Source organism: Cebidichthys violaceus, unplaced genomic scaffold (assembly GCF_023349555.1).
Source record: "Cebidichthys violaceus isolate CVI_PGR_0920_01 unplaced genomic scaffold, fCebVio1.0.p SCAF_266, whole genome shotgun sequence".
Classification (NCBI taxonomy): Eukaryota; Metazoa; Chordata; class Actinopteri; order Perciformes; family Stichaeidae; genus Cebidichthys; species Cebidichthys violaceus.
Window position 1 is genome coordinate 10,001 of NW_027176446.1, and position 17,500 is coordinate 27,500.

A 17,500-nucleotide genomic window follows, 5' to 3' on the forward strand; every position below is an offset into this window, starting at 1 on the left:
AAGAGACACAAAACGACTACAAAGAGACACTAAACGACCACAAAGAGACACTAAACGACTACAAAGAGACACAAAACGACTACGAAGAGACACTAAACGACCAGAAAGAGACACTAAACGACTACAAAGAGACACTAAACGACCACAAAGAGACACAAAACGACTACAAAGAGACACTAAACGACCACAAAGAGACACTAAACGACCAGAAAGAGACACTAAACGACTACAAAGAGACACTAAACGACCACAAAGAGACACAAAACGACTACAAAGAGACAGTAAACGACCAGAAAGAGACACTAAACGACCACAAAGAGACACTAAACGACCACAAAGAGACACTAAACGACCACAAAGAGACACAAAACGACCACAAAGAGACACTAAACGACCACAAAGAGACACTAAACGACCACAAAGAGACACTAAACGACCACAAAGAGACACCAAACGAGCTGATTGATGAGCGTTTCCTGGAAACAAACTCCTAATAACAAGATGATATGATATCTTCTGAATCGACACAGTCTAAATGTATGTTTTGTGTCATGTGTGACTTCTTCACACATTTCATGCGCAGTTTCTCTTAAAAATGTTAAATGTATGAAACGTGAAAATAAAGGTGTAACAACAAAAGGAAGGAACATATAGATCGATATATATATATAGATCGATATATATATATATATATATATATATATAGATCGATATATATATATATATATATATATATATATATATATATATGTATGTTCAGACTTGACAGTGAAACACTGCAGTGTCACACCCCCCCCCCCCCCCCCCCCCCTCCTCTTTATGGGAGGTGCAGCCCCGTCATAAATCCGATCAAAGGGGAGACGTTTCCATTAGGAGGAAGTGGCAGCTTCTCAGAGCAGAACAGAGATTGATGGACAAAGTTAAATTGCATTAAGCGAGCAGTTTAAACATTTAGCGCGGCCTTATCATAACTGGTCCTCACACTTAAAAAAGGTAAAATACAACCTGCCAGGTGTGAGGAGCACAGGTACACACACACACACACACACACACACACACACACACACACACACAGGTATGTGACAGTCTCACCAGACTCCATGAATAATTCCATCAGGATTAGAGATGTGTTTTAGTGACTCCATTATCTCTGTTCCAATAAACACAGAGAGCCTTGTTTCACGCGCTCACAGGTGATGAAGCCATTGTTTTAATTGGAGCTCGTTAAAGAATCCCCCCCCGCACCCCCCCCCCCCCCCCAGGCTTCGTTAACGAGGAGACGCTCGTAAACATTTACCTCCGGGTGACTCGAGGCCGACGCAAGGGCAGCGACAAGAGAAGAAGAAAGTTATTCTCTTTGATGACAGAGTTTATTTATGATCAGAGAAGAGCAGGAAGTCGACGTGTTTGTAGTTTCATTCATTATAAAAACTGTAGTTTCTTTTTGTACGACTTCAACTCTTCTTCAGACATTTGAAGAAGAGCTTCTCTTTGTCACGAGGCTGTAATGTAAGATTGTCGTCTTTCCGACGGTCCTTGAACACATCGCGAGTGACGAACGCTTCCGTCAGAAAAAACCAACCACAACTGAAGCTTTAAATGTTGACATTTACAAAGGCACCGTTTACTTCCACTATATTCTGCCGAACACGTCGGCTTCTGAGCTCCTCGGGGAAACGAAGCAGCCGTGTTGGATTCCCCGTGTGTCATGTGACGTCTGTGTGTTTCGCGTTCCAGTCGCCCAGAAGATCGCGGCCACCAGGAAGAAGCAGCAGCTCTCCATCGGGCCGTGCAAGTCGCTGCCCAACTCCCCGAGCCACTCGTCCGTCTGCGCCACGCAGGTGACGGCCGTCCACGTCGGCCAGGTCAGAGGTCACGCTATTTAAACCGTCGGAGGTCAGAGGTCACGCTATTTAAACTGTCGGAGGTCACGACGTTTCTTCTTCTTCTTTTTCTCTCAGACGAGTAACGGCGGCGGCAGCCTGAGCGACTACTCGTCGTCGGTGCCGTCGACGCCGAGCACCAGCCAGAAGGAGCTCCGCATCGACGTACCGCAGACCACCAACACGCCGACGCCCGTCAGGAAGCAGTCGAAGCGCCGCTCCAACCTCTTCACCGTGAGTCTGAGACACAAGTTCAATGTTCCATGTCCATGTCCATCAAGTCATTTATGCATCACAAGATCACTTTGATTTATTCAGTCTTTATTATTGAAGATACAACTACAAAGAGACACAAAATCATGACAGAGAGACACTAAACGACTACGAAGAGACACAAAACAAAAAGACACTAAACAAAGAGACTCAAAATCATGACAGAGAGACACTAAACAAAGAGACACTAAACGACTACGAAGAGACACAAAATCATGACAGAGAGACACTAAACGACTACGAAGAGACACTAAACAAAGAGACACAAAACGACAACGAAGAGACACAAAATCATGACAGAGAGACACTAAACGACTACAAAGAGACACTAAAGGACTACAAAGAGACACAAAACAAAGACATAAAATGACTACGAAGAGACACTAAACGACTACAAAGAGACACTAAATGACTACAAAGAAGCGTGGATCGACTCTGTGACTGTGGGGGTCTTGTCCCGATATAATAGGTTTCAGATAATCTGAGGTGGGGGGGGCCCACTGTCTCATAATCCCTCCAGAGCTTCTACTCATTGGACCTCTCTACTTATTCTATCTGCTGCTTGTTAAGACCTTTTTACAGATCTTCCCTTTCATGGTGTCGCTCTGCAGTGAAGCCCGGTTTAATGTGGATGATGACGGGTTTTCATTTGGTCCCACAGTCCAGGAAGGCCAGCGAGCCGGACAAGGACAAGAAAGGCCTGGAGGCTCGAGCCGACAGCATCGGCAGCGGGCGAGCCATCCCCATCAAACAGGTGAGACGTCCTGTCTGAGCGGCGTCCTGGGCCCCGATTATAGCAGTGGAATCACACACTTAACATCAATTAGAGCCGGGGGGGCTCTCCTGGGTCCTCCAAACCAGACCGCCTCCTCCTCCTCTCCCTCTGCTCCTCCACTTCATCTCCTCCACTTCATCTCCTCCACTTCATCTCCTCCACTTCATCTCCCACTCCGTGTCTTTTCAAAGCCGCTCTTTGATGGGAGAAGAAGAGGAAACACAGAATTACACATTCCTGCTGCGCCGGAGAGCCGAGCACCTGAATCTGAGCTCTTAATTTGAAGAAAACAAGCTCCCCGAGAGGGGGGGGGGGGGGGGGGGGGGGGGGGGGGGGTAGTTGTTTCTCCCGAAAAGCAAATCAGACAATTAACGAGCGCTAATCGCAGCCTCTTGTGTCGTCGCCGCGGCCTCGTTTGTAATCTGCTAATGAACAAATCGCTTCTCTGATTAGAGAGAGAGAGAGGGGGAGAGTGGGGGGAGAGAGGGGGGGGGGGGGGGGGGGGGGGGCACCACAGATCAGTGAAATCTGTTATCCTGAGAATCACTGCAGCTCCTACAACGGTTTCTTCTTCTTCTCCTGTTTTATTCTTCCTCTTACTTCTTCTTCTTCTTCTTCTTCTTCTTCTCCTGTTTTATTCTTCCTCTTACTTCTTCTTCTTCTTCTTCTCCTGTTTTATTCTTCCTCTTACTTCTTCTTCTTCTTCTCCTGTTTTATTCTTCCTCTTACTTCTTCTTCTTCTTCTTCTTCTTCTCCTGTTTTATTCTTCCTCTTACTTCTTCTTCTTCTTCTTCTTCTTCTCCTGTTTTATTCTTCCTCTTACTTCTTCTTCTCTCTTTTCCTCTTCTTCTTGTCCTTCTCGTTTGTCTTCTACGTCTTCTCATATTTCGTATTCTTGTCAGTGAATATGAAGCTTCATTTATTTGATCATTACTTCACAGGTTTGTTAGTCAGGTGACCGTCGTTCCACAGAAGCGCTGAGAAGCTCAGAACGAGACGTGTAGAAGACGTATTAACCATGGAGGAGCAGTGAGGAGCAGTGAGGAGCAGTGAGGAGATGTGAGGAGCAGTGAGGAACAGTGAGGAGATGTGAGGAGCAGTGAGGAGCAGTGAGGAGATGTGAGGAGCAGTGAGGAGATGTGAGGAGCAGTGAGGAACAGTGAGGAGATGTGAGGAGCAGTGAGGAACAGTGAGGAGCAGTGAGGAGATGTGAGGAGCAGTGAGGAGATGTGAGGAGCAGTGAGGAGCAGTGAGGAGATGGGTTTGGGTTTTAAAGTTCCTTTATTTCACTATTCCAGTGAAACCAGAAACATTCTAAAACATCATTTGAAAAGCAAAAAATGGGGAAAAAAATAAAAACTTCAAATAAATCAAAACAAAAAAAATAAACAAGTTAAAACACCAAAGAACAAATAAACAATCTATGTCAATGATCAATACATTCAGAAGTTCACCACCAGCTCTCCAGCAGCACCACTGAGCACAAAATGCTCCCAGTCGTCCATCTGTCCCTGAAATCCTTTAAATTGTCCACCGTCTGGTAGTAGGTGTGCTCCACCCTGAGCCGGGCCTTCAACAGACCCTCCAGAACTCTTACTGGATCTTCACTGCCGGCATCCCTAACCCGATTCTTGCGTGTTAGCCAGATGGCCAACTTGGCAGAACCAGATAAAAAGTTCATCAGAGTGTGGACAGCCTTCTTTTTTACACAGTATTTTGGACCAAAGATGAATAAAGTGAAAGGAAAGTCTTCTCCGAGACCCTGAAACCACCTCTTTAAACGATCAAATAGTGCCGCGAGCCGAGGACATTGAACAAACAGGTGCTCCAGGGTCTCGGTCCGAGAGCAGAAATCACACTCCTCACCAATGTGTGGATCCAGGTGTGCCCGGTATCTGTTCGTGGCTATAGCTCCATGCACAACCCTCCACTGGAGGTCTGCTGTCCGCTTCTCAACGGGCAGCTTGTACATGCACCTCCAGCTGCCTTTCGGGGAAAACTCTGGGCCAAAAAACTCGGTCCACCTCGACTCCTTCAACCCTGCCAGAGAGCGCAAGTTCACAACCTTTACATAGATTTCATGAATTGCTTTCTTTTCTGCCACCTGAAACTTGTCCAGGCGAGGGGTTGTGAACGTCAGCAGCTTGTTTCCTCCCCCCTGCCAGTCGCCCACAGCCGGGGCAATGAGCAGAGTGGGGGGAGTGTACTCACTCTCTTCATCCCACTGGTCAGACAGAGTACAGTTTCCTGCAAACGCTCTCAGGTGTTGTGGCAGGGCGGCACAGACCTCCTCCACTACTCTGTTGATCAGCCTGACAGACGTGATGTTGGCCTTCTGCCTAAAGGTGACCCTGGATGCTGCCGTCGCTGACATCTTCAACAAATGCCCCAGTTTAGTACAGCCGGCTTGTCTTAGTTGTGTTCGCAGGCTGGCAGACTGCAGCGTTTGAGCCCCGATGAATCTGTTGAAGAACAGAGGTTCCTCCAGCAGCCACACGCCTGGAGTCTCCTCAGCTTTACGTGAAGTGGTAAAGATCTGCCACGCCTGCAGAACAGAGCCGTAGAATGGTGTCAGCCCGGCCAAGTCCACTTTCTCATGTTGTAGGAGAAAGAGCTGCTTATCATATCCCAACCGCCCAGCTCTCCTCAGCAGCAGTCTAGCAGTGTCCATCCAGGTAGGGCCACAGCCATAGAGCAGCTTTTGCGCAGTCCTGAGTCTGAATGAGGCGATCCTCGACTGGATGTCAATGAGGCCCTGCCCTCCCTCTGCCACAGGCAGATAAAGAGCTGCTGCACGAATCCAGTGCCGGCCAGACCAGAAAAAGTCCACTACCAACCTCTGTATTTCCGCTATGAGGCCTCCTGGAGGCGTCAGCGCGATGAGTCTGCCACAGAGTCGAGGCAACCAAGTTATTAGCAACCAGAACTCTTCCCCTATATGACAACTGGGGTATCAACCATTTCCAACGAGAGAACCGAGCACACACCTTCTCCTTGACTCCCTCCCAGTTCTTTTTCTGAAAGTCCTCAGAACCTAAGAACACCCCCAACACCTTTAGGCCTCCTTTTCCCCACTGAAGACCTCCAGGCAGGCGAGGCACCGTCTGATGTCTCCAGTGTCCCACCAATAAGCCTTCAGATTTACCCCAGTTCACCCGTGCAGATGAAGCCCTCTCATACAGAGACAAAATATCCTGCAGACATTGAACATCTCCCTGGTCCCTGACGAAGACGTTTACATCGTCAGCATACGCAGATACAGTGAGGGGACGACAAAGACTGGAGGACCCAGGCAGTGCCAGACCACTGAGCCGACCCCTCAGCCTGCACAAGAGAGGCTCAAAAGCAAGACTGTATAATTGGCCTGAGATCGGACAGCCCTGCCTAATCCCTCGCTGTACCGGGATCGGGCGACTCAGCCCTGCTCCCATTTTAACCATACATACCGCACCACTGTACAGCAAACCCACCCAAGACAAAAAACCATCACCAAGCCCAAATGCCCTAAGTGCAGAAAAAAGATAGGAGTGATCCACCCTGTCGAACGCCTTCTCCTGGTCAAGTGAGACGATACCGACATTGACATCGTGAAATTTACAAACATCGAGCACATCACGAATCACAAAAATGTTGTCCATCACTGTCCTGTCTGGGACACAGTATGTCTGATCACTATTTACAATCACTTCCAAGTGTTCTCTCAGTCTGTTAGACAAGGCTCTGGAAAGCACCTTATAGTCAGTACACAGCAGGGCCACTGGTCTCCAGTTCTTCAGAAGGGCCAAAGCTCCCTTCTTGGGCAGCAGGGAGAGTACCGCCCGCTGGCACGAGACCGGAAGTGATCCCGTTTTAAAACATTCCAACAAAACACAATGTAAGTCAGAACCGATAATGTTCCAGAACTGCTTAAAGAAATCCGTGGAGAGGCCGTCGATTCCCGGAGTCTTCCCTGCAGTGAGGAGCAGTGAGGAGCAGTGAGGAGATGTGAGGAGCAGTGAGGAGATGTGAGGAGCAGTGAGGAGATGTGAGGAGCAGTGAGGAGATGTGAGGAGCAGTGAGGAGCAGTGAATCACATGACGCTGTACATGTAAACGTAGTACTTGTACTGCATCTCAGAGAGAAATACACTCTGACAAACATCTGTGTATTATTTGTGTTTCACTAAAACTCTTCATCAGTTTAGAGGCTTTAATTCTTCCTCATTTAAAAACACAAAAACTCTTCTTTTTAACGTACTACCTTTAAAATACTGCAGTATTCTGTATAATGAACCAAGTTAGACTCGTCCACTACTTTACTTCATAATCTGATGATTTAAGTTCCTGAAGGCGTCTCTCACTTCTTCTTCTCTTCATTCTGATCTAGCACCTGAGTGTGTGTGTGTGTGTGTGTGTGTGTGTGTGTGTGTGTGTGTGTGTGTGTGTGTGTGTGTGTGTGTGTGTTTAAGCCACTTGTCCGCCTCCTGATCTCATTAGAGCGACTCTCCACCACTGGAGGTGACGGCGGTTCAGTTCTCCTTTTGTTAACGGGGAACGCCTCCGTGAAGAGAGTCCAGCGCTCATTAAAACCACACACACACACACACACACACACACACACACACACACACACACACACACACACACACGCTGAGACCAGGACTCTGTTGGTTATAATGGGAAGGGGGCGGGTTTCCACTCTGAGGCAATTATCCACACAAACTGCACGTATCATGTCCAGAGAAGCTCTTCTACACACACACACACACACACACACACACACATTGTGTGTGTGTGTGTGTGTGTGTGTGTGTGTGTGTGTGTGTGTGCATCTTCGTCTTCATCCTCATCACCTTCCTCACAGCCGGAGTTCAGGAGGAGACGATGTCCAACAGAGTGGCTTACAGACGGATCTCATGTTTCTGTTTCTTTCAACACGTGGCTGCTCTTCAGCTTCTATAGATATTATATAATATATTTATATATATATATATATGTATATATATATATATATACATCATATGTGTGTGTTGTTGGTCGATGAATAATTAGAAACTAGATTAAATACAGATTAATATCTGGAGGCAGAATTCACACAGAAATGTCTGAAGACATTCATTTAAATGTGTTTGTATGTATTTCACACGTAGGGTTTAATTTATTCATAACTCTTCATTGTGACGAGTTAAACTTGTATTTATCCGACAAAAGATAGAAAGGTGTTGAAGCGGTGCGTTCAAAGTGGTTCAATCTGAAAGAGCGAAAGCAGCTCATGTGGAGACGAGGACGAGGCGTCCGGCGGAGACGCATGAAACCACAGAGGAAGAAGCGCTGGCCCGGTCCTCGCAGCCGATTGGTCGGCTCTCTCTCCTCCAGCTTCTTTCTTGTTTACAGAGGCTTGTTGACGTCGCGGGGCTCCTCCGACATCTGTTCCACGACGCTAATTAGCTGCTAATTACCGTCAAAAAAAACAACCCAAACCGACAAATTAATTTGAGCAGCAGCAGCCGAGCCGCTCGGGGCCGCAGACGTCCCTCTAAACCGCGTCTGTGCTCAGAGACGGTGGACCGGGGGCCGGCTGGTGGTTTGTCTGCCCCGCCTGGGACCAGGACTAACATCACCTTTTGTTCCTGGTGGAGCAAATCTATGGAGGCTCAGCTCCTCGTTGAAGGCCGAAAGAAGGAAGTGATGGTTCACAGATCTGTGACGTTAACGCTAAAACTTTATTTACACTGCGATGGTTAACGCTACAACTTTATTTACACTGCGATGGTTAACGCTACAACTTTATTTACACTGCGATGGTTAACGATACAACTTTATTTACACTGCGATGGTTAACGATACAACTTTATTTACACTGCGATGGTTAACGATACAACTTTATTTACACTGCGATGGTTAACGATACAACTTTATTTACACTGCGATGGTTAACGATACAACTTTATTTACACTGCAAGGGTTAACGATACAACTTTATTTACACTGTGATGGTTAACGATACAACTTTATTTACACTGCGAGGGTTAACGATACAACTTTATTTACACTGCGATGGTTAACGATACAACTTTATTTACACTGCGATGGTTAACGATACAACTTTATTTACACTGCGAGGGTTAACGATACAACTTTATTTACACTGCGAGGGTTAACGATACAACTTTATTTACACTGCGAGGGTTAACGATACAACTTTATTTACACTGCGATGGTTAACGATACAACTTTATTTACACTGTGATGGTTAACGATACAACTTTATTTACAGTGATGGTTAACGCTAAAACTTTATTTACACTGCGAGGGTTAACGATACAACTTTATTTACACTGCGATGGTTAACGCTAAAACTTTATTTACACTGCGATGGTTAACGATACAACTTTATTTACACTGCGATGGTTAATGCTAAAACTTTATTTACACTGCGATGGTTAACGCTAAAACTTTATTTACACTGCGAGGGTTAACGATACAACTTTATTTACACTGCGAGGGTTAACGATACAACTTTATTTACACTGCGAGGGTTAACGATACAACTTTATTTACACTGCGATGGTTAACGATACAACTTTATTTACACTGCGATGGTTAACGATACAACTTTATTTACACTGCGAGGGTTAACGATACAACTTTATTTACACTGCGATGGTTAACGATACAACTTTATTTACACTGCGATGGTTAACGATACAACTTTATTTACACTGCGAGGGTTAACGATACAACTTTATTTACACTGCGATGGTTAACGATACAACTTTATTTACACTGCGATGGTTAATGCTAAAACTTTATTTACACTGCGATGGTTAACGCTAAAACTTTATTTACACTGCGAGGGTTAACGATACAACTTTATTTACACTGCGAGGGTTAACGATACAACTTTATTTACACTGCGAGGGTTAACGATACAACTTTATTTACACTGCGATGGTTAACGATACAACTTTATTTACACTGCGATGGTTAACGATACAACTTTATTTACACTGCGAGGGTTAACGATACAACTTTATTTACACTGCGATGGTTAACGATACAACTTTATTTACACTGCGATGGTTAACGATACAACTTTATTTACACTGCGAGGGTTAACGATACAACTTTATTTACACTGCGAGGGTTAACGATACAACTTTATTTACACTGTGATGGTTAACGATACAACTTTATTTACAGTGATGGTTAACGATACAACTTTATTTACAGTGATGGTTAACGCTAAAACTTTATTTACACTGCGAGGGTTAACGATACAACTTTATTTACACTGCGATGGTTAACGCTAAAACTTTATTTACACTGCGATGGTTAACGATACAACTTTATTTACACTGCGATGGTTAACGCTAAAACTTTATTTATACTGCGAGGGTTAACGCTAAAACTTTATTTACACTGCGAGGGTTAACGCTAAAACTTTATTTACACTGCGATGGTTAACGATACAACTTTATTTACACTGCGATGGTTAATGCTAAAACTTTATTTACACTGCGATGGTTAACGCTAAAACTTTATTTACACTGCGAGGGTTAACGATACAACTTTATTTACACTGCGAGGGTTAACGATACAACTTTATTTACACTGCGAGGGTTAACGATACAACTTTATTTACACTGCGATGGTTAACGATACAACTTTATTTACACTGCGATGGTTAACGATACAACTTTATTTACACTGCGAGGGTTAACGATACAACTTTATTTACACTGCGATGGTTAACGATACAACTTTATTTACACTGCGATGGTTAACGATACAACTTTATTTACACTGCGAGGGTTAACGATACAACTTTATTTACACTGCGAGGGTTAACGATACAACTTTATTTACACTGTGATGGTTAACGATACAACTTTATTTACAGTGATGGTTAACGATACAACTTTATTTACAGTGATGGTTAACGCTAAAACTTTATTTACACTGCGAGGGTTAACGATACAACTTTATTTACACTGCGATGGTTAACGCTAAAACTTTATTTACACTGCGATGGTTAACGATACAACTTTATTTACACTGCGATGGTTAACGCTAAAACTTTATTTATACTGCGAGGGTTAACGCTAAAACTTTATTTACACTGCGAGGGTTAACGCTAAAACTTTATTTACACTGCGATGGTTAACGATACAACTTTATTTACACTGCGATGGTTAACGCTAAAACTTTATTTACACTGCGATGGTTAACGCTAAAACTTTATTTACACTGCGATGGTGAACGCTAAAACTTTATTTACACTGCGATGGTTAACGCTAAAACTTTATTTACACTGCGAGGGTTAACGCTAAAACTTTATTTACACTGCGATGGTTAACGCTAAAACTTTATTTACACTGCGATGGTGAACGCTAAAACTTTATTTACACTGCGATGGTGAACGCTAAAACTTTATTCACACTGCGATGGTTAACGTTAAAGAGGGTCGACTAGCCCTCAGAAAAACTGGAGCGGAATGTTCTGTAAATTACAGAACATTCCGCTCCCATAACCGATAGAAATGAGTACGAATGGGCTTATTTTCCAGCTCATTTTGGGTGTTTTTGTTCTTTATTTGACAGTTTACAGCAGAGGGAGATTATATAAACATGGTATGCACCAGAGACCACGTTGGCGGACTCTCACGTCCCCCATCTTTAGTTGTGTAACTGACCTCCGAGTGGTCGACCTCCCGCTGCAGAAGAACATTCACTGATTCTGATTTCCTGCAGAAGTCTCGAGGCCTCGGACGCCGCTTTGCCGTCTTCTTCTTCTTCACTGATTAGTGTCGAGGTTGTAATTGCCTCTCGCGGGGCTGCAGACGAGCGCGGGGCTGGGTGGTTTTGACAAGTCTACTCGTCCCCCCTCGGCGCCGGGCCGCTTTGTAAGGAGTTAAATTGGATGGTTAATTCGGGTGTTATTTACCCTGTAATTCATTAGTTTCGCCCCGCCATTGGCAGCGGGCAGGCTGTAATTTCACGCTTCGCAATAAAAGATGTCTCATAATCTGCTTCATTTAGCAGCCAAAGAATTTAATGAAATTAACTGCGGCCCTAATTAAGACGGTGAATATTAAAGACCTGCTATCAAGGGCTTTAACGAGGGCGACACGATCCGCCTTCCGCCTGGATTGGAAAAATATCATTTCCCTGGGAAAGGTTGTCACCGCTCGGAGCCATTTTGGCCATGATGACATTTTTGTCATGCACACTAACCCCTGGAAATGAGATTTTTCTCGTGGGGGGGGGGGGGGGTGTCTCTCTCTTTTTAGTTTGAGAAATAATTAAAACAAGGAACACAGGCGTCAATCAAAGAGCATGTTTAGATCGTGCTCATTACGCCTCGGCACGGCGGTCTCCACGGAGCGCTCGCTGGCGGGAGGGGGGGGGGGTGTGGGGGTGTCGCTCTGAGCGCGCTCAGTGCGTCCCCGCGGCCACTTTGTTGTGTTTGTGTACCTTCAGTGGTGACCTGAGGGGGGGGGGGAGGTCTCCCGCCGGTTTCTTCTTCACTTTCCCTCTCTCCGGTCGTCAGAGTCGAGCGAGAGCTTTTTCTTTTTTTCTTTTTTATCCGCTAATGAATTGAGACTGCTGAAGTAAGGTTTGGATAATTGAGTTTCTAATTAATTACCCAGAACTCTTATCAGATAAATCAGCTCCCCTCTCTCTCTTCTTCTGTGGTGTTTTATTTGATGTGGTCTGCGTCCTGCCCTCTCCGCCGTCCTTGCCTCATCAACGCCGACCTTGTGGTGGAGAGCGCCGCCGCCGAGCGTCTGTTCTGATGTTTCGTCGTGGAGGTTTTCTACCTTTAACTTGTTTGTCTCCTGTAGCGACCGTCGGCAGGTTCGAGGGCCTCACGGAGAGAAGAGACGCTTTAAAGTAGGAAACACTGAGCTCCACCAAGGCTGCACAGTCCTTTAAATGTGTGCTGAGAAAGTATAACAGGAAATTATTCTTTGTTCAAGATGTCGTACTTGTTTCGTAAGACGAGCCCTTATCAAAAATATGAAATCCTGGATCATTTAAACCTGAAATGAGGTTACTTAAACACACACATGTAGATGCAGTTGATGTGGTGTCTTCTAATCTTTGTGTTGATTTCATAACCACAAACTTATTTATTCTAAGCACAAGTCTTATTCCTATGAAACATCCCACTTTTTGTAAAGAAGATTGAGTTAAGGGGTCAGAAACATCTTGTTGATCAAGATTATGTTCATTTTTTTTGGGCTGGAAAACTAAATATTTCAGCCCTCTAAAAGTCCTTTAATATGAGACAATCCAAGAAGGAATGACCTCCTTTATGTAGACACGAGTAGTTCGTATCTTCTCCCCAGCAGGTGACGTTTACCTGGCGTCTCTTTTATTCCTTTCTCTGGCCGTGATTAGACCAACACTCTCTCGTCCGTCTGAGAGGATGATGGATGAGCTGCGACCGCCGCTCAGGCCGGATCAGATGGCCGCCGCCGATAGACGAAGGGGGAGCGTCCGGCTTCCCTCGGTGACACCTCTAATTTAGCCTCCTGCTCTCTGGAGACGAGGAAGAACAAAAGGTCTTCGACCCCCCCATTTCCAGATCGTCCTGGTCCCCGTATCTCCTCTACGATCCGCTGTCACTCCCTTCAAGAGGCCGGGGGAAGGGTCCATTGTCTGAGGAAAATAGGGGGGTGATTGAGTGATTAGAGAGTAGATTAGTCCGCATCAATAGCCCGGCAGGAGGAAACAAACCTTTGAGAGAGTTCCTTTCTTTTGCTGTTCAGATTCACACAATGGAAGGAAGGTGTTTACTACCTGTTGGATTGTTCAGATTTATTGGATAGAAAAAATGTTATGACGATGATGGGACGTAGGCTTCAACGACGACGGGCCGGAGGTAGGCAACAACAACGAGACGTAGGAAGTAGGCAACGACAACGAGACGTAGGAAGTAGGCAACAACAACGAGACGTAGGAAGTAGGCAACAACGAGACGCGATGTAGGAAGTAGGTAACAACGAGACGCGATGTAGGAAGTAGGCGACAACAAGACGGGACGTAGACGATAACCTTTAAGAGAGTTAATGGAAGGTAGGCGTTGTTTACTAGGAAGAATTCTACGGTTTGTAGATGAAAGAGAAAGTTTTTCCTTTCCAACGCGTGACTGCCGTTAATCAGAGACCCTCAGGTTTGAGCCCTGCCAGCGTGTCTTCGGATGCGTCGTCGTCTTAACGAATGACTTCATGTCCCCCCCCCAAGCTAGCGACCTTTTCTGAAGCACTCCACCACGATACTTCACCGAGGCGAAGAAGAAGTGTGTCAGTATGAAAGAGGAGAGAGAGAGTGTCCCGGGGAGTTTTTTAGGGATCTATAACTAGTTTTTATTTCTATTAGAAAAAACTTGCATCCTTCCTGTTTCCGCCCACTTGAACACAACTCTTTTGTTTGGATCTCTAAAGAACAACCTTACAGTTGTAAATCTCAGTAATGCCCTTGGACGTTTTCGAATGCCTAACAAATGACTTCATCTCCTCGCCGCACCCCCCCAAGCTAGCGACCTTTTCCTAAGCACTACCCCACAATACTTCACCGGGGCAGAGAAGTGCCTCGGTGCAGCGAGGAGAGAGTATATCTGAGGTATTTATCTCCGCACATCTATTTTCCCATGTGGAGACCTTGTGAGCTGTCATGGCTGCCCCCCCCCCCCCCCCCCCCCCCCAATCCCTCCCTCCCGAAGGTAAAATAAGAGGCGACGTGTGTGTGTCATGAAGCCCGGGGAGGTGAATAATGAAAGATATTACCCATCAGGAGGGTTTTCGACGCGACGTTCAATTAGCCTTCCCCTCCAGCAAACTGATCGCTTGTCATCCCCTGGATGGATGGCCAAAATTAATTTGCTGACGTCTCCCTCCCCAAATACCAGGTTTGGATGGGAAAGTGTAAGAAATATTGTCTCACCCCCAGTTTAGTTCAGTCCAGGCCTCCAGAACCATCTAGTTAAACATCAGTCAGAGATGCTACTGACCTTCTCATTTAGTCTTTTCTCTGCTCGGATGCTGTCGTTTTTTATTTCACGTTAAAGAGATTGATCCCTCAGAAATACAATAAGATTAAAGGAGAATATTTTTTTTTTATTTTGTTTGTTTTGTATGTTTTTATGAAAAATGTAATGAAAAAAAACTCATAGCTTTTGATATTTGTATCTGACTGGAAGTTAGTTCTGTTATTTGAAGTCTCTTTGTGACTTTAACTGTGACTGCAACCACAGGAGCATTGTCTTTATTTTTTTATCTTGATATAGAAGTATTGTGGCCGAACTTGAACTGAAAAGTCAACTGTTGGGTTGTTCAGATTTATTAGATAGGAAAAAAAAAGTATGACGATGACGGAACGGGACATCAGGGACAACTAGATGGGACGTAGGCGACGAGACGGGACGTAGGAAAACGTAGGCGACAATGCAGAGACAAAGAAAAATGTAGGCGACAACGCCGAGACGTAGGAAAACGTAGGTGACATTGGAGAGACGTAGGAAAACGTAGGCGACAACGCCGAGACAAAGAAAAACATAGGCGACAACGCCGAGACAAAGAAAAACGTAGGCGACAACGCCGAGACAAAGAAAAACATAGGCGACAACGCCGAGACAAAGAAAAACATAGGCGACAACGCCGAGACAAAGAAAAACGTAGGCGACAACGCCGAGACAAAGAAAAACATAGGCGACAACGCCAAGACGTAGGAAAACATAGGCGACAACGCAGAGACAAAGAAAAACATAGGCGACAACGCCAAGACGTAGGAAAACATAGGCGACAACGCAGAGACAAAGAAAAACATAGGCGACTACGCAGAGACGTAGGAAAACGTAGGCGACAACGCAGAGACAAAGAAAAACGTAGGCGACAACGCAGAGACAAAGAAAAACGTAGGCGACAACGCCAAGATGTAGGAAAACGTAGGCGACAACGCCGAGACAAAGAAAAACGTAGGCGACAACGCCGAGACGTAGGAAAACTAGGCAACAACGCCGAGACGTTGGCCAAAACACCGGGGCCTCGGCAGCAACGACGGGATGAATAAGACAACGGAACCTGAACGAGACGGTCATATGTCAGAGACTTAGCCAACGATGATGAGACGTAATAGACAGGACTTAGACGAAGACAAGGACGATACTTAGCTGATGGGCTACAGGACGTAGGATGTAGTGGATGTCCACAGGACGTAGATGACGTGAGGTGATTTAGTGCATTTGCATTATTCAGACGTGAAACAAAAAGTAACCAGATCAAATGTTTCCAATGTAGCACGAATGTTGGCGAGAAAAGGACTCCGCGGTCCCTCGATGATCATTAAACGTCCACATAATCCGTGTAAATCCGTTGATTGATTAAAATGGAAAACCCTCCCACGAGGGCGAAGCTGACCTCAGAAGTCTTAATTGATGTAAACACACATCCTCCGTCTCTGCCTGGGAACATGTTGCTGCTCGCTCACTAACAGGCAGTAACGGATGATCAGCTGGCCTGACAGCTGCACGGCTGCCGGCAGCTTTCACTTCAGAGCAGCAGGAAGCTCGTCAAGTCGCGTTTACTGCACCGTGGGGAAACCCTGTTGTTGTTGCAGCGCGCACACACACACACACACACACACACACACTGTTTTACTTCCTCTTGACATGAGCTGAAATTAGTGTTAATCACTGGAAACAACATCGAGCGACCTGACGAAGCTCTTAAAAACTGATAATGTGCCAGTAACTGATCCTCTGAATTAGATTAGCAGCGTCTCAATAGTTATTGGAAAGGGACCTCTGAAACGACAGGTTTCATAACTGGCTTTTTATTAGTGTAATGTGTTGGATGTTTAAACATCTGTATCACTGAGTTAATCTGCACCAGGCGCCGTGTTTACCACGGTGGTCCAAGACCACCAAAACCAAGACCATCCGCGTAGCCGGCGTTAGCATTTAGCTTTATTGAGCAGAGAGGAACCCAGAGGTTTCCTAAAGGATCCGTGTTCGTTGTCCGTCTGTATTTACTCCAGGATCTCACCTCGTAGACTCTGTATGATTCTTTTAGGCGTCCGTCACACCGCCGCCTCCCGTCTCCGTCACTCTGAAGCGCCCCCCCCCCCCCCCCCCCCCCCCTTTCTTGGCGTCGTGTCAGCGCCAATTAAACGCCGAATGTGCCGTCACCGGCGGCGAGGGGTCACCGAGGGCCCGTCCCGCCACCGCCGAGCGCCGTAATGAAAGCTGAGCGGAGAGCGAGGGCTCCTGTCCATCTTACCCTCCCCCTCTTCTTCTTCTTCTGTGGTGCCCCCCCCCCCCCCCCACCCCCCCGTCTCCCTTCACGGCTGGACTCTATTAATATCCTCTGTCGGAGTGTTAATGTTGTAGAGGTCCAGTGAAGTGACACGCGTGGCAGCGCGGCTGTAATTGCTAATCAGCGGACAGTTTTATCCCCCCCTGCCTCTCTGATCTCCCACTCTCTCTCTCTCTCTCTCTCGCCTTCTCTTTGACCTTCTGCCTCTCTCCCTCTCTCTCCCTCTCTCTCTCTCTCTCTCTCTCTCTCTCTCTCTCTCTCTTTCTAACCT

General features: G+C 45.8%; 1 protein-coding gene across 1 annotated transcript in view; it reads left to right on the top strand.

Annotated features, from left to right (window-relative positions):
• Window positions 1–17,500, top strand: part of agap1 (ArfGAP with GTPase domain, ankyrin repeat and PH domain 1) — a gene marked incomplete at its 5' end in the record, with an annotated part of 61,315 nt that overhangs the window by 9,046 nt on the left and 34,769 nt on the right. Inside the window, 3 exon segments of the mRNA XM_068721148.1 lie at window positions 1,738–1,865; window positions 1,962–2,117; window positions 2,818–2,910. Coding sequence (XP_068577249.1) covers window positions 1,738–1,865; window positions 1,962–2,117; window positions 2,818–2,910 — 377 coding nt within the window.